Below are 18059 nucleotides of genomic sequence, written 5' to 3' on the forward strand. Positions count from 1 at the left end.
GCACTAAGTCGACATGACTAGGGGCTTACGAAGATTATAGGAACTAAAGACTTTTATTTTCTTTTTAATTTTGAAAGTAACTTCAAATTATTCAATTGATCTTTTGGATTAGAAGCAGCTAATGGCATTGTTTTTTTTTGTTGAGGTTTTGGGGTTCCAAGAGGAAAAAAAAATAAAAATTTGCTATCTTATAGTAATAACTAAGGGTACGTTTAATGAAACTAAAATTTGAAATTTGAAATTTGAATCTATTAAGTTATTAAATTGTTAAGTATTAAATCTAATACATTTAAGTGCATATCATATTCGATGATAAGTGAATAACTTATCACTTAATTTTGGAAACAAGTTTTGCCTAAGAATTCAGTGCCACTCAATTAATTCATATGTTCAATTTTTTATTATCAAACGGTATGAATATGTTAAGACTTGATTTCATTAAATTTAAGTGCTGAATTGGATTATCAAACATGCCTAAGTAAAAATGCCTATGAAAATTGTTCTCACACCTTGTCATACAAAGTATTGATCCCATCAAAATATGAGAAGAAATTGTAACTAATGCTAAGTTTGGGAGTTTAGGATAGAAAAGAGAAGAAAGGAAAACTTAAGTTATGAGAGAAGATAAGGGATTGTTATGTTGTTTGGGAGTTTTGAGAATTAGTGGAATGATTTTGGATATAAAAGTCATTAAATATTTGTTCAAGACATTTTTAAGGATAAAATAGGTATTTTAAAAAACTCTCATAAGCTTTCTCCAACTTTCTCTCCATTTCTCTCCAATTTGGGAGGAAAAATTTTACTTACTATTTATCTTCTTGAATCCTTCCATTTCTCTTCTTTTCTTTCCTAATTAAAACTAACAAACGAAGGAAATGTTCACTCTCTTTTCTTTCCCTTTCTTTTCTCTCCAAATCATCCACTCCCAAACGAACCTAAGTCTACCGCGGCAAAGACAGTTTTAGTTACTTACAATTGTAACACTGCCTCCTCCAAATTTTGAGAACCACTTAATCAATTCAACCCCTTTTATGTCTTAATTTTGACACAGTGGACTCCTGATGGTTTCAATATCATACTCTCTAATGGCATTAGTGAGCTCACTAGGAGTAAGATTAGGGATAGAGTTGGAAATTTCCACACTTAATGACCAACGTTCAGAGTAAACATGAGGCACTAGATTAATTAGTTCAAGAAATAAAGGACGAAATTGTTATTATTCTCTGAATCTCACTGGTCTTATGAGCTATTTAGTATGTCAAGAGCCTCTACTCAGAAAGGCCCACAGCTAGTACGCGGAGGTCAAGGGTTCGACCCTTGTCTTCCACAAAAAAATTGTCACAATATGTGACAGTTCTCATTGGTCATTTTCGATGGAGTTTCTACTCACATCGAGTCCCCTCATCCCTCTAGATTAGACTAGATTAGGTTATAACAATCCTATCGTTGTGACAAAAAAAAAGAAGAAGTATGCCTTCCTTAATAAAACGAGTAATGGTGATGGCGGCTGTAAATTGTTGAAATCCTCGCAATTTAGTGTTCTTTGGTGTATTTTTCTCTCTCCCTTGCTCTATCCTTTTTTTTTTTCCCCCAGATGTCTCAGAATTTTAATGAGCTAGTAATACTATTTTGACTGATTTTATTTTCAATTTTCTGTGTTTGTCTTTGAGAACTTACTTGGTTATTATCTTGTCAAGAACCCAGAATTAACCAACCAAATCGCATCTTATCTTTTAGGTCTACAGTCATTTGGCAATTCAATACTACATTCTATAACGTAGTATTGTTTATTTATTAGTTCATTAATAGTACTCTTTTGTGATATTAAGAAGAACAAATCATTCACATAGCATAGAGGTAAGTTTCAGTTTCCTGTGTTTCAACTCATTTCATCCATCTAATAAATGATGCAGACTCCCATGTCTGTGCAAAGAACAGACTCTAAGCGTCCTTTCTATGAAACTTCACTGCATTGTTAGAAAACTTTTGCGCAACTTCGCAATAAATCTAAGAGGCGAACGGCAGATAAAGCTTTCATTTCTATGCAACGTGAGGCTGTCATGGAAAGCCATCTATACAAATAACTGGAACTAGACGGATTAATAATCCTACAACAGATTGCATGAATTAAAAATGTAAAATTTTTTCATTGGGCCATGCTTGACAGTAATTTTTCTTTTCTTCAATCGTCAACTCTTTCAAATCAGCATATTTGATTACACATTAATGCGTATCCTAATAGTTCATTTCCAAACTTCTATCTCCATTGATATATAGGGTTGGTTTTGGCCACTTTCGAGACTTGAATTCTCGAATATTTACCAAAGGCAATATTCGCATTTTTCCTTACCTGCCAAACAAGCATGATTCTGGTGGAAACATTTAGCCGCATAATCAATCAGAAGCCCACGATCTTTTCATAATCTTTTGGACTTGGTAAAACATTTGTTTAATACTTACTCCAATAAGGTAGTATTAAGTAGTTAATCCAAAGTACAAGTCAACTAATGTGATCAGGTGAGATTTTAGAACATACCCAGGGTCTGCATCAACTCTCTGGTCCCATGACTTACCTCCCCATCATTAGCAATGGATTAAAGAGGAAAGATTTAGTCGCTTGTACAACGACTCCATCACCTAATGTGGCAATCAACTTAGTCCTTTTCAATAGACTTATTTGGCCATTGTTTAATAGAAACACATGGTGGAAAACTAGGTTAGTGAAGCATGAGAAGATATACATCAGTAATTTTGGGTGGAGACTGGAGGGTGGAATGCAAAGATGGTAGCCAAAAGGGCTGCAGTCATATAATTGGACCATGTGAATCAAGGGTACGAACAAGAAAAAGGAAAAAAAAAAGTTGTTTTGTCAAAGTTGGTTTCGCACTGTTACAATCTATAGGTATGGGTTGCTCGTACTTTTAAGGCTTCTCTGTGCATCATGAGTTTCAAAGTTGAATCATTGCAAAGTAGTTTTTTTTTTTTTTGAAAAACAATATATTTTCTTAGCAATTTATTGTTTTCATTTGCATGCAGTGACCAAAAATGAAAAAAAAAAAAAAGGAAATGCATACCCACATTCTGTTATTCCTTCTTGGAAGAATTATAGATTGGTCACTAAAAAAGATGGAATATAGGTACTATGAACTCGAAAATTATGGCTAAATATGAGTCTGTAACATCGAGAATCATGACACAAAATAAAGCCTGAATGAAACATTCTAAAAACATATGAAAAATGGAGCTCATAACTTTGAAAGTCATGAACTCATACCTTCTGGCATTAGAATGCAAACGATTAATTTTTTTTTTTTTTTGTGTTGGCTTTCTCTATAGATTTACTTATAGATCATATGATATATGATATGTGCAATAGTTGATATATAATGGAACAAGAGAAATGAAAACGAGTGCGTATGACGAGGAAAGAAAATTTACGTGACTATTATATATATACCGTATGATCTAAAGTGATTCCGTAAAATAAGGCTAAATAAGTTTTTGCCAAAAGATAAAGCCAATGTGCAATAAGTTTAAAAAACGAACAAAAAAACCGAGCTCAACTCAAAGATTGTGGCAAGAAAAAATGGAACCTATTCAACATAACGCAGGATCAAGACATTGTTAAGCTCTCAACTCCAGAAATTTATTATTTGGCCATTGTTTAATAGAAATACATGGTGGAGAACTGGTTTAGTGAAGCATAAGAACATATACGCTAGTAATTTTGGGTGGAGAGTGGAATGAAAAGATACTATCCAAAAGGGCGGTAGTCATAAAATCGGACCATGTAAATCAAGGTACAAAAAAAGAAAAAGAAAACAGTCGTTCATTTAAGGACTTCCAAAAGAATTGTAGTTTAAAGCCACAATCTAAGGTGATAATATATGGCTTGCTCGTACTTTTTAACTTCTCCGTGCATCATAAATTGTCAAAATTGGATCATTGCAAAGTAGTTTTTTAATTATTTCCTTACCTATTTATTGTTTTAATTTGCATGCAGTGACCAAAAATGAAAAAAAAGAAAAGGAAACGCATACCCACAGTCTGTTACTCCTTGTTGGAATAATATATTGGTTACTGAAAAAGATGGAATATAGGTACCATAAACTGGAAAATTATGACTAAAGATTAAGCTAAAAGATGAGTCTCTAACATCCAATGCTTTTTAACTTGTACCGGAGAGTGACCGGAAAACCTTTTGGTTCGGGGTTTGATCATTTCAACCGATTCAATCTCGGTTTAAAGGTTTAATAATTTTTTATTTATTTTAGTATTAAAAACTTTGAATAAAATTAAAACATTTATTTTAGAAATAAAAATTTAATAAAAACTAGTTGAACCACCTGTTTTATCGATTTTTATCAGTTCAATCGGTTTTTGATTGAATTTGACGAGTTTAATTAATTTTTTGGATTATTTATTGAATCGGACCGAAAGCAAGACCAGTTCGCGGTTCGACCGATCGAACCATCCAGTTTGATCCGATTTTCAAAACATTGATCACATCGAGAACTATGACACAAAATGGAGCCTAAATACAACATTCTAAAAACATACGAAAAATGGAGCTCATAACTTTGAAAGTCACGAACTCATGCCTTCTGACATTAAAACACGTGCAAGCGATAAAAAAAAAAAATTACGTTCGCTTGATCTATAAAATTACTTATAGACTGTAAGATATATACACTAGCTGATACATAGTGATATAAGAAAAATGAGAACGAAAATGGTGCATGACCACGAAAAGAAAGTTCACCTAACTATTATATACATCACACGATCCAAAAGTGATTCCTGCAAATAAGGCTAAATAAGTTTTTGCTAAAAGATAAAGCCAACAAGTTTAAAAACCAACAAAAAAGCCAAGCTCAACTCAAAGATTGTGACATGAAAAATGGAACCTATTCAACGTAACTCATGATCAGGACAAAAGATGATGTCTGTAACCGCAAGGGCGAGAGGTCCCTTTTTACCTCACACTTCATACGTTACAACTCTCGAGTTTTGGCTGTATAGCACTCTAATCCTACCATTATCATGTGATCAGTTCACATAGAAAAGTGCAAGAAAGAACAACAAAAGAGTAGTCAAATAAATGCCATCTTTTTTTTTTTTTTGGGCAAGAAATCCTTGAAAAGTACTGAATTAATCAACAATCACTCGTTTCTGACTTGTACAATTAAAATAATTCAAAGCCAAAAGAAAGAGCCATAAATGCTGCATTAATCCATCCTATTCCTCGTTAAATCTTCCAATAAATTCATTTGAATGTAGCAATAAAAGCAAAAGATTTATTTGTGATGGATCCTCGTCTAGCAATTAAGGCAGCCATTCATGTTCTTATTAATGAATCAAGAATTATCAAAAAATGAAAACCTTAAATTTGCTTTTTACCAAAATGGGACTAGGCATCATGCAATTATGTACTACTATAGAAGATTAGAACAGTGATAGAGCATCTTATTTATTGGGAATAGTTCCAGAAGAAAACATGCTCTGTAATCTTTAGTGCTACTGTTACATGTTTGTCACATGCTCCCTCCATCACCCACAACCACCCCCCAAAAAAAAAAAGAGGAGGAGAAAAATCCAAGAAGGTGAAAAACCCATCACTCAGTATCTCACAGAGGGGAGGGGAGGGGAGGGGAGACGTCACTGGTCAAACAGAGTCCATGAGGGATCACGCTCATTACCCACTTTATTCACTTCCTTTCGAAATCAATGTGCATTTAACAACAAAATCATGCAATGTCATTACATAATCATGGCCGTACACGTGGCACCCGCTTAAATTATTGGAAATCCCGAACATCTGATGACCGATGGACCCCACCGCGAAGACCCCCCACCATAGATAATCCACAAATTTTTCTTGCATCAGTAAGTAGCAGCAGCAGCAGTAGTAAGAGGGAGAGTAGTGTACTGGTACTAGTACTTCTCTGCATCACGTTTTCTAATTCCCCGGATGCACACGGTCAAATCTAACGCTCCAGATGATGAAATCTCCGACTGGGTTCTTTCCAACTAATGGGGTTGTGCCACGTATGATGGGATTCTGGTGGGTTTTGTGCGAGCGTGTAGAGGGGAATATTACCATGTCTTAGAGGGAACAAGAGAGAGTGATGTGAATAAGGCCAACCTTGTAGAGAGAGAAAGGAAGAAGAGAAGCAGAAGAAGCTGAGAGAAGTGTAACCGTTTTGTTTCTTACCATCTGAGGAACCGAGGGAATCTTTTGTTTTTTTCTTGGTGGGTTTAAGATTAAAAGGAAGAGGAGAGGAGGAGGAAATGTTGTTGGGTTTTTCTTGGTGTTGTGGGAAAACTAAGGTATATGCTCAAGAGTCCCAACCCAACAACTTTTCTATATTCCATCGTATTCACTTGTGTGTATTACGTACGGATATATGTTCAGCCTTTTGTTGTTGTTGTTGTTGTTGTTGTCAATTCTTTAATTTAATCTTTGATTCCATCTGGGTTTGGTGAATTTATGTAGCTTTTGGTAGAAATGATTTGATTTTTATTATATCTGTGCAGAGTATTTCAGCTGTTCTTTTTTTTTTTTTGGGGCGGGGGGTGGCGGGGGACGGGCGGGCAATGGGGAACGCAATGTTGTACTTGATTTTTCTTACCTTTTTTTAAATTGTACCAGGAATTGGTAGAATGTGATGAGTTTTAGGTGGGGGTTTAATTGAATTAGATGTGAGAATGTGGAAAAAGAAAGGATTTTGTCCCTCCAGTGTTCTCATTGTCATACATGTTTTTAATTGGTAATATTAGGGCGAGTCTTTTGTTTTTCCCTTTTTGAATCTTTTCATCCTTTCTCTTTGTTTTTTCGACAAAAATTTGTTCTTGGTAGGGTTATGATGGAGTAATTTTGCACTCATTGTGTGTTGCTTCTTTCATTAGCAAATGTAGCTAATCATCAGCTGATCATTTGTGGATTTGCGTTATTGATCATATTATCTCTTCTTTTAATTTCATTGAATAAAGTTCAATTCTTGAAATTTTCTTCATGCAGTTCTATACGTTGATGCATGAAAGTTACTAAGGTGGAATGAATTGAATCATTAGTATCCAATGGTTAGTTATTTCAGTGCGGTAGTTTCATTTAAAATTGCATTGGATGTGTCATCGGCATGAGAGAAATGAGAGCTACAAGGTTCTTTTAAAGTTAAGGAAAGAAATGTAGAAACAAACAGTTTGTTTGATGTCTTGCAGTTGCTATAAGTGTTGAAGCAGTTAATAGAATGTACTCTTCCTCGTGCCGATTATATTCTCTTAATGGCTTTTCGTTCCAGGTTATTGGACTGGCAGCGTGTTATCAAAATTAATGCCAGGGTCGTCCTGTTGGATCTGTATACTAATTGAGCTACTTATCAATTTACATCTGCCAAATTGGAAGCAAAAACGTAGTTTGGAAACTCTCTTTTATTCTGGCATTCTTTATTGAACTAGTAACAAATTTGCTCAGGCACTTCAGAACGTGGATCATGTCTTCCATAGACAATAGGGTTAGTTATGTGCCCACATGAATCAAGACCTTCAGAAATTTGATATATCTGGATGTTCACTTTGGTTACATAGAATTTAGTCACAGAAAGGATGAGTCATGCCCATGAAGCTTTCAAGATAACTGGACCTCTATGTTTTTTGTTGTTGATGAGATGTATACTCTGTCTAAAGAACTAATAATTTAGCATAGCCTTTAACTGTGATGGTTGGTTGATAATCACTTATATAATGATGTGCAGCAGATTAGTCAATTGAGTTGAATGATGAAGTTGATGATGTTGTCTACTTAGCTGATGTCTGTGTTGTTTCTATAATTCTTACATGTAGTTAAGTGCGATCTGCCATGCCAAAGAGGTTTTAGAGGAAAACGGGACATGATTGTTTTGGTGAGGACATGCTTGAGCCAAGGGAAACTGATATACCAGCTTTGTTTCTGGTCTTTGTTGTGCTTCCCCTGGTTACATATATCTTGCTAGGAAAATGGAGCGAGTCAACGAAAAAAAAAGAGAGGGTTAGTTTGCTTACTCAACAGGCAGCTGAAGAATCTCTTAGAGTTGAAGCAATGACTGCTACTACTGTTGCCCCTGTGTTATGCTTGCCAAACAATTCAACTCATCAGTGTGCAAGATGCTTTGGTCAAAGTACAACTCGCTGTAAACGGTGCAAGTCTGTTTGGTACTGGTATGATCTTAGTGTTGGTTTTGAACACATTTGCATGTAATTTGTATCTGCATATACTGTAGGAATATAAAACTTATCTTGGGTATGTGAACTGTGGTTAACTGCGGTATTCTATAATTCTTACTGAACAAGTTTTGCTAGAATGCATAACAAAATTACAGTGATTTAAAATAAAGGATTTGGAAAGATATATCTAATTGTTCTTAGTTTTATTCCTAAAAAATGTATCTAGCTGTTCTCTTCTGAGGCTTAAGAGTAATTGTTATTTGTCAACTTGATATTTGTTAGTCTAAACTTTTGAGCTACTGTGTTTGCAGTTCCGGAAAGTGTCAGATTATTCATTGGAGGGAAGTGCACAAGCATGAGTGCCAGGAATTGGATAGCAATTGCAGCATTTCATCTCCTAAACTCACCCTAGCCAATGAGTTTCCTGGTGGAGTATCACTTGATGGCAGTGTAGATTTCCAATCCTTTGAGTACAATAACAACCAACCTATGCTTGAAGAAACTCCTTCAGAGAATACTAGTTGTTCTCCCTTGCTGCCCGTAGCTGTTACAGCTTGTGCGGAAGTGGATACATCTGGGACCCCTTTGACAGAGAGAAGATCTGTGGACAAGCGACCTTCTTGTAAAAGCAACAGAGAAACGTCAAATAATGGTCTTGAGCACCTACCAGATTGCTCTGATAGAGCAAATCCTAATGGGGTTTCTTGTTCACCCTTGTCTTGTAATATGCCGGTGAAGGAAGCTTCTATGGGACACAAGGTTCTTAGCCTTGCCAACTGTGACATTATAAAGTTTTTATGTAGATATTTGTTATATCCTGAAAACTGCTCTTACTTTTGGTTGCAGTCAAGAGAAAGTGATTCTTTGCTAGACCATGATGTCAGCATTCCTATGGGAGTGAGCTATGGAAATGCAAATGCAAGAAGCTCACAGGAAGAACATCATATGATTCGACGACAGAGCAAGCATATTTCTGACATGAGAAATAATTATGCCACCTCAAACTCGTCAAATAATGAAACGAGTTTATGTAATACTCCCTATTCAATGAATGGAGAAAACTTGCAGAAGAAGGAAACTACATCTCATGATGAAGTAGCAGAGGCATGTTGTTCAACTCAAAGGGCTACAAATAAGAGAAGCAATAAGGCTAGAAGTGCATCTCAATCTCCAAAGCTCCATAAATCACCAAAATCAGTGATTAAAGCGTCCAGAGAACAAACATGTTCAGATCTGGATCTTAAGGGTGTAACAGCGTATGAGTCTAGTAAGTCTGAAAGAAGCATCATTTTCTGATTTGTCCCTGCTGATCTGTGATGTTTACTTAACAATTGGTTATGAAACAGAAATTAATCGAACAAAGGATGCTGGCCCTTCACAAGGAAGTAATGGTGTTACTGGCATGGGAATTATGAAGATGATTGGCTTCATGAAGCCTTCAAAACTTGAGAGACTAGAGACTTCAGAAGTAAATTCTGACCAGCATAAGAAAGTTAAGGTCTGAATTATAGGATCAGTTCTATTATCATTTAAACAGATAGAGCAAAAATATTAAATAGGATTAATGCATCTGTTTGAAACATTTCAGCAAAGATTTTGTTTGCCAGTTCTTAAGCTGCTTGATTGATGAATCTAAATGGTGTATTCTGGGCCTAGTCATTCATGAAAGTTTGTGGATAAATTTTTTTCTTTTATTTCACAGATGCTATTTCCGTATGAAGATTTTGTGAAGTTCTTTCAGTATGAAGTTTTCAACATGTCTCCAAGAGGTCTTATAAATTGTGGAAACAGGTATTTCTTCAAAAATTTTCCTGCTTTTCTTGTGCTTTTACATATCAATAGCTCTAGAAAAATTTTATAGATATAGGAAATTTACAGACTCTTAATGCAATAATGTACTGAAACAAATCTCATAGGATTTTTTATTATTTGTCAAGTATTTTCAAGATTTCTTTCATTTTACTGTGCAGTTGTTATGCCAATGCTGTATTGCAGTGTCTGACCTGCACAAAGCCTCTCCTTGTGTTTCTGCTTCAGAGATTGCATTCTAGAGCTTGTAAGTGATTGTACTTTTATTTCTTTCTCTTCATTGCCATTTGAAACCTTTGCCTACGTCTTGTACACATGTATACATGCGTGAGTCTGCTTCATTTGTATATTTACTTGGATATGTGTCTAGATGTATGTAAGTGTGTGTATTTTTCTTTGGATTTTGAATAACGATCTCACTAACCGTTAACTAATTACCAGCTTGTATCAGAGATTGGTGCCTCGTGTGTGAACTTGAGCAACATGTAATGATGTTAAGAGAAAGTGGAGATCCAATTTCTCCAAGCAGGATCCTATCACACATACGTGGTATCAATTGCCAGATTGGTGATGGAAGTCAAGAAGATGCTCATGAATTTTTGCGGTCAGTGATTGATGCTTGTTTAGCTTGGCTTGTCTCAGAATGAACTCATGTTTGAAGGAAAATACAAACAATCGTTCAAAATGTGTACTAACCTTACATCCTTCTTCATGGTATGTCTCTTTAATGCAGGCTTCTTATTGCGTCAATGCAATCGATATGCTTGGAAGGATTAGGCGGTGAGAATGTGGTTGATCCCAGATTGCAGGAAACAACTTTTGTACAACATACATTTGGTGGGCGCCTGAGATCAAAGGTCCTTATTTACTTCTATTTTCCATTAGAATCTTTCTCACTTTTGGATGCCATGCATCTTTGTTACTTCCTGTTGTTTTTAGTATTTGCAATAGTTGCTAAGTTTAACCTTCTTACTGTCAGGTGAAATGTTTAAGATGTCATCATGAGTCTGAGAGGTCAGAGAACATAATGGATCTGACACTGGAGATATTTGGTTGGGTGCAGTCTTTGGAAGATGCATTAACGCAATTTACAAGTCCAGAAGAACTTGATGGAGAAAATATGTATAGATGTGGCAGGTCTGTTGAATTTGTATTTCTGATTCACAACCTGGTTATAATGCTTCTGATGGTGATTCTACTGTTAAAAATTGAAGTGGTTGACTTGTGGTTCACTGGTGGTTAAAATTTTTCACCAAAACAGGTGCGCCGCCTATGTTCGAGCTCGAAAGCAATTGAGCATACAGGAGGCTCCAAATATACTAACTATTGTGTTGAAGAGATTTCAGGTACGCTTTTTTTATTTTATTAAGTCAATGCACTGTCATCTGGTGGAAATGGCTCACAGAAATGGATATTGTACCTGAATAGATTAGATCTGGACTTTTTGCACATTAAACTGGCGGTAGTCTTGACTTGTTCATTTATAGAAGGTAATCATGGGTATGACTTGAGCTGGTGACCTCCCTTGAATTGGTCACCAACTTTGATGGACTTCCAGGGCCGTTTAGCTCATGGCTTTGATGATTTTAAATCTGAAGCATTAGAAGGAATGAAATTACACTTGCAATGAAACCAGTACAAGGGTCGAGTCTGGCAAGCTAGTAACATTGTGGGCTCATAAGATGCTTAACATTAAGGAACTGTTCGCATTCAGATATCTTGGTTTTTGTTTACTTATCCTGGGATATGGTTACATATGTCCCTTTCCATCTAAATTGCTTTGTTTCTTAAGTTTTATTGGTCTAATTTTTATGATAATATTCAGGAAGGACGTTATGGGAAGATAAATAAATGTATCACTTTCCCGGATATGCTAGATATGGTCCCTTTTATGACTGGGACAGATGACATACCTCCACTTTACATGCTTTATGCTGTTGTTGTGCACCTGGATACACTAAATGCATCCTTTTCTGGGCACTATATCGCATATATCAAAGATCTGCAAGGAAATTGGTTCAGGATTGACGACACTGAGGTAAATCCCTATCATCTTAGTGTAATTATTATCAGCAGTATCGGATACAATTGACTGATATGATGATTGGATGATGCATTATGGAGCTGAAGTAGCTGCGATTTTGTTCTGCCGTCTGATTGGAAAATGACAAGTTTGAATTTTATACCCCTCTCCCTTCCTTTCTTGAGTAGTTGTAGAAAAAAGATTCCTTCTTCAGAATGCTTGCTAATAATTGCTTTAGGTGCTCCAAAATCCTAGGTTTACTGTGTAGCTATACCATTCAAATGCAGAATTGTTACTGCCAGACCTCGAATCTGTGTTAAAGAGAATAAATGCTGTTTTTCTTCTTTTGTGCTATACTTCTGCTTTTACTGGACAACTTTAGATCTTTTGGATCATTTAGAGGTCTCCACTCTGAAGTATCTGTCTTTCTTTCATATTTTTATTTTTTAAATTATTATCTCAAACTTTTTGACTTCCATCTTAAATGTCTTCATTATTTTGTCACAGTCTTCTCATTGTCTCATGTATTCTTCATTTTATCATCTGAAATAGTTTCTGCACTTTGTCATGATCTTCTAATGATCTTATATGTGTTCTGTCCTCCATGTCATGCTAAAATGGCAGGTACAGCCTGTAGAAATGACTCAGGTGATGTCAGAAGGAGCATATATCTTATTTTACATGAGGTGATCATTAAATTTTTTTATTTAGCGTCTCCAAGTTATCTTAACCACCGTGTTAAGATGATATAAAAGATCTCGAAATGCTGTCTTTTTGAACCATATTTTTGGGAGACCAAATAATCCTTTGGATTTTGTTTCCTATCATAGGAAGCACAGATTTTATACCATCAAAAGAACAAGTAATATTTATCTGAAATGATGTAGATTGCCCTGTTAATGGCCAATGTCAATTTTCTTTTTCAGTAATTTAATAACATTTGTGCATGAATGCCCACTGTGTATGACTTGGTGAAACTAGATTTCCTTGCGATGTTGCAATGTGGCAGCCGAAACTGGCTGAGCTCCTGGAGCAAACTTGCTTGCATTTCCTTATCGCAATGATGCGAACTTAGTTTTTTGTTTTCCAGTAGGTTCTACTCAACTAGTGTAGCTGTTTTTTGACTTTCTTCAATCAAGTGTTGCAAAGTCCTAATACTGTTTTGTTAGGTCATCCCCGCGGCCATATAGGGGCTGTACTAGAAAAATTACCCGCCAGCAAGCTGCTGGGATCCCAAGGCACTGGCCATCAAGAGCTCAGAAGTCCTCCAGACTAGAACAAAGCAGAGTGAGTCACCGTGTTGCTGACCCTTGCCCTCCTTCAGATCATAATTGGTGCATGAACTTTTCAAGTTACGCAACTGGTCTCAGGAGTGAGAGTGGGAATAGACATCCTGCTGAGACTTATGCTCAACCACTGAGCAGGGAGTTCTCAGATGCTACATCAAGTGATTGGTCCCTTTTCACAAGCTCAGATGAAGCATCTTTTACAACTGAGAGTACAAGGGACTCTTTCAGTACCGTGGACTATGCTGATGCAAGCAATATTGATCCATTCTCGTCAATATTTAGCAACATATATCCATCAGGGTATCCACCTCAGAGGACTCTAGCATGTAATATGTTTCCAACCAGCATGATCCAAACTAGATTCTTTTCAGAGCAGAAGGGTTCTGTTGCGGAACACTATTTGCCACCTCAACCTCTGACGAGAGCTTTGAGTGGAAAGAGTTCAAGAAAGGTTGTGTGGCCTTCTGGAGCATTCCATAACGATACTCATGATGGCAGACATGTAGGATATGGGAATGATACCAGCAATGGACTTTCCCAAACTTCTGTAAATTGTAACATATAGAGTATTCTGGGAATTCAGACTCGATTTTTAGGGCAAACTAGCTAGGTACAAACTGTGCCTCACATTTTTGGCTTCTAGTATTTTAATTGATGGGGCACATTAGTTTATAGGTTAAATGTCAAGAGAATGAATTCCTGTTGTATTTAAGTTTACAGTTGAAAAGCATAAGATTTCTCATCTTTATCTGTCCATACTGCTGAGCTGCAGTGAATAGTCAAATGTTCCATATATAAAGCTTTAAGGCCATTTTGTTCCTCTTGGCTTACTGTAATGAACTGGTGAAGCCTTTTGAGTCAAAATTCTTCATATAGAGAAGCCAGGCTTTGATTAGACTGTTGGTGCAACTATATGCATTGTGATCTTCTTTTGTTTTCTCATGCTTTTTGTGGATTAGATATTACTCCACTATTTTACTGCAAATTTCTAGCTGGAATACTGCGGCGTGGAATCTGCTGCCCTCGTTAATTAGTCACGGTGAGATGCTGACATGATGATAAAGAATGACCGTTGGAAGCATTTTCTTGAGAAGTTGCATAGTAACTGCGCATGACAATCCAGAAGCCCACTGCAAAAGACTAGCCACGAAGGTTTCCTGCCGAGTCTCGAAGAAAATACTTGTTGGATTTTGTAGTTTATTGACGACAATTATGGCGGATAAAAAGGTTAGGTGCTGTTAGCAGCCGGCAGCCTCATCTGTGGACGGTGACAAGAAGAATTCATGCATGGTTCTCAAGAGACTAGCTAGAGAGCAAATTAAGGCCATGCACAATCAATTTCGTCACTGGAAAATCCATCTCGGTCCGAAGATTATCAATTACTCAAGGCAACAACAGAATGATCGGTCATAAACTACAACCTAACAGATGCAGGATAAAAGTACACAACTTCTCTTGCTTAGCTTCGAGGTAGACTTCTTAAAGTCGCAATATTTTTTCTCTTTCAAAAAATGAAGGACAGAGCCGCCACATGTTCTAGTTAAGCAGAAGAAAATTAAGACGCGCTTTTTTACCTTTCAAGTTTCAACAAAGGGATGGACTGTTGACTGTTGCCGCGGATCGAGGGGACTAGTAAACGAGGGAGAAAGTGAAACCGTTGATCTTACAGTGCTCTTCAGTCTTCTCTAGTCACTCCGGCACCTTGCGTTGGTAGTTGACGCTTGAGTTTGACACACCATTTCCTCTTCCTGTGGTTAAAAATGATTGGTGGTCACGTCACTTTCACTTTGGTTGTACAACCTAAATACATACGTATATACGGATATATATATTTATACATATGTACACATATGCTTAGATTTCATCCTCAACGGAACGGGACTTGGTTGTACATTAATTTCTCGACATGACACAGGGAATTTAATCATCTCTAGATAATTATTTGGATTGTCCCCTTTTTTTTTTTTTTTTCTATTTACTGGGGCAAAAAACTATAAGAGAATCTGATGACATCAGATAGGAGAGTTTGTACACAGAGGATTTTCATTATCAGATAGGAGAGTTTGTTGGTCCCGTTTGCACGCTTCCCTTTGATAATTCTTTTTTTTTTTTTTTTTTCCTGCAACGATAGATGTCCTGTAACCTAATCTAACCTAATTTAGGAGAAGGGGTAAAGGGAGATGATCAACTAAGACCAGCCACATGTTATGACAAATTTGTGAGAGGCAGAGGTGGAATCCTGACCTCCATCTTCCCTTTGATAATTCTTGCCTCTTTTTTTTTCCTTTCTTGTAATTTTTTTCCCCTTGATATTGGCGCTGGTCAATTTTGAGCGCGTTGTGCCTGAAAAAAGTTCCAAATTACTCAGGGGAGGGGAAGCTAGTTTGACTACTAGACGCGAAAAGAAATTCGGGAATCTACAGTAATTTACAAAGAAAGTTACAAATTGTGTTACTATTCACTTGTCAGCAGGTAGTTCACCAAATAGGCAGAATATGCCTCGAGAGTTTGCTTGCCAGCTTTTGGGTTAAATTTGGGATTAAATTTAATTAATTAATTTCAAAAGTCTGATTAAAAAAAAAAAAAAAAAGGCAGAATGTGCATGCAGGATCGATCAGCATCCCTTTTTTTTTTAAAAAAAAAAAGTTTTATTTTGTGTAATGTTTGAAGCAATTTTACAGGATGTACAAATTTATAACTCAAATTTTCCCCTTAACAAACAAACTAAAAAAAAAATTAGCATGCGAGTTTTTTTTTGTTTGGTGGAAGGAGGTAGTACACCAATCTATGTCTATGTATCGTGTTTTGCATTCATTTTCTAGTTAAACCACCTTAGGATCGGATCGCGATTGTTGAAGCCAAAAAGGTCATAAATTGAGACGTAAAAAGTGAAAGGCCAAAAAATTCATGGCTTCGCTTTTCTACTTAGGAAATCTTCACATCAATGTGAAAAAAATGGTCTACGCTGCTAAGTACAACGGACGTCTGAAATTAATTAATTTGATAAGAAGCTATTTTAATCCCCACTTGTAATGATTTATCAAGCATAATCACGAGAGAGTCGAGTAATATCACTGGTAGATTAGTTGGCAAACAAATTTTGGAGTACTGGTTAGTAAATTTTTTCAGCAAAATCGTAAGAGTTAAAATATTACCATAATTCACACGACACACATTTAATTTACTTAACGTTAATATATCCAATAATGTATAAGCGATCCAATTAGACACTCCAAGGGCAAAGGAGAATAACGATTACAAGAAATGATATATAATGGCAACCAATCAATATTAATAGCTAAGAGCGAATAATTAACCCTCATAATCCGCCCCTTCTCTCTGAACCCACATCTGAAAGTCAAGAATCAATTGGCAAGGCGGCTCGGAACAACTCGAGAGCTTCACCTGTGGGTGAATTGGTGGAATGACGTAGCTTTCTATATGCCTCAAAATCAAATGGATTGTAAAGACGAGGATGCTCTGAATCCACCAGCTCTGATGCTGCTTCAACCCTCTTACCTCTCGGTCCTAACACGAACAATGCAATTGAGATACGAACAGTTGCTTTATAGCATTGTACTCTATGCTTGACGTTGTTAAATCTTCCATTGCTCCATACCTGCATGCATGCATGCCTTTTGATCAGCCCTTCATTGGCTAATAGCAAAGTTACATACAATAATAGGATTCCAGATGCAATTGCAGAGGTTTGTAACTTTGAAAGTTATGAACGTATAAAACTTCTTCAATCGTTACTTTTATTGTATAATTATATACACAGAAGTTACCAAGTACTACTGCCTAAATATGGATTCAAGGCTGCAAAAGTTACTTGCATTTTTAATTAGTTGATATGGATATAATAGTGAGAGAAAAGAAATTTGTAAGGCTAATAATTACCATGCCAACATCTCCAATGTTGATAACAAGGGTGCCTGGTATGGGATCCACGGAGACTAAGTCTCCAGTAAACTTGTTCACAACCTCTAGACCATTAACCAATTCATCATCCTGTAATATGGTGATGAATCCAGGGTCTGAATGCATTACAGCACCGGTTGATCCAACACTTTCTGGGCTATAATTGTACTTGTTCATTTGGAACTGGCAAGGCCAATCCTTGAATGCCTCTAGTCCACCCAAACCCAACCCTTCAGTCATCTTTCCACCAAGATCTTTCGCAAGCTCAAATAGAGCTTGAGAGTGCTTCAATATAATCTCCCTGCAAGAAAGCCGAAATTTTGAGCAGTTGTATACACATGATCTTAGTTAAGAGAACCCTTTGTGCATTTCTACTTTGGGACGAGAAAATTCACCTTTGATGTGGAGAAGCATGAACTTGAGTACAAAAATCATCGACAGCCCCCGGGGAGGCCATGTCATAGATATTCAGTCCCTCGAAATATGGACTTGCCATGTTTAGTGGCGTGTATCTCTGGCCAGGCCCAGGAGGAGAGTCTCCTTGCTTGATTTTGAATGGAAGATCCAAGAGCGAGCGGCAAACAACTTTCATTTCTGACAAGACTGTCGATGGAATTCCATGGTTCACTAGCCTAAAGCAACCCCATTCTTCACATGCTTTCACTAGTTTCTCTGCTAGACCATGAGGGTCTTGCATGTCAATTAGTGGGACACCTTTAGTTTCCATCTCTGATCTTGTGGATATTTCTCTTAAAATTACACTTTCTCTTTTTTCTTCTCTGCTCTCTCTGAGATTGCTTGAATCAAATCTAAGA

The 18059-nt window shown here is 36.6% G+C and overlaps 2 protein-coding genes across 3 annotated transcripts; one reads left to right on the top strand and one right to left on the bottom strand.

Moving 5' to 3' along the window:
* Window positions 1–5916: 5916 nt before the first annotated feature.
* Window positions 5917–14065, top strand: LOC113772135 (ubiquitin carboxyl-terminal hydrolase 15-like). Of its 2 annotated transcripts, XM_027316695.1 has the most exons (15): window positions 5917–6330; window positions 7302–7412; window positions 7843–8196; window positions 8514–8961; window positions 9049–9469; window positions 9549–9700; window positions 9905–9993; window positions 10173–10258; window positions 10453–10615; window positions 10745–10868; window positions 10991–11148; window positions 11273–11357; window positions 11837–12049; window positions 12659–12720; window positions 13204–14065. In XM_027316695.1, the coding sequence occupies exons 3-15, from the start codon at window positions 7910–7912 to the stop codon at window positions 13886–13888; spliced, it is 2973 nt and encodes a 990-aa protein (XP_027172496.1). In that variant the 5' UTR covers window positions 5917–6330; window positions 7302–7412; window positions 7843–7909; the 3' UTR covers window positions 13889–14065. The 2 variants fall into 2 exon arrangements, with proteins under 2 accessions (XP_027172496.1, XP_027172495.1); XM_027316694.1 differs by lacking the exon at window positions 7302–7412.
* Window positions 14066–16514: 2449 nt separating this feature from the next.
* Window positions 16515–18059, bottom strand: LOC113770862 (2-oxoglutarate-dependent dioxygenase DAO-like). The gene is made up of 3 exons (XM_027315473.1): window positions 17640–18059; window positions 17224–17545; window positions 16515–16942 (listed from the first exon to the last, which is right to left on the bottom strand). The coding sequence occupies exons 1-3, from the start codon at window positions 17969–17971 to the stop codon at window positions 16682–16684; spliced, it is 915 nt and encodes a 304-aa protein (XP_027171274.1). The 5' UTR covers window positions 17972–18059; the 3' UTR covers window positions 16515–16681.

The sequence above is a fragment of the Coffea eugenioides genome, chromosome 5 (genome assembly GCF_003713205.1).
Source record: "Coffea eugenioides isolate CCC68of chromosome 5, Ceug_1.0, whole genome shotgun sequence".
Lineage (NCBI taxonomy): Eukaryota > Viridiplantae > Streptophyta > Magnoliopsida > Gentianales > Rubiaceae > Coffea > Coffea eugenioides.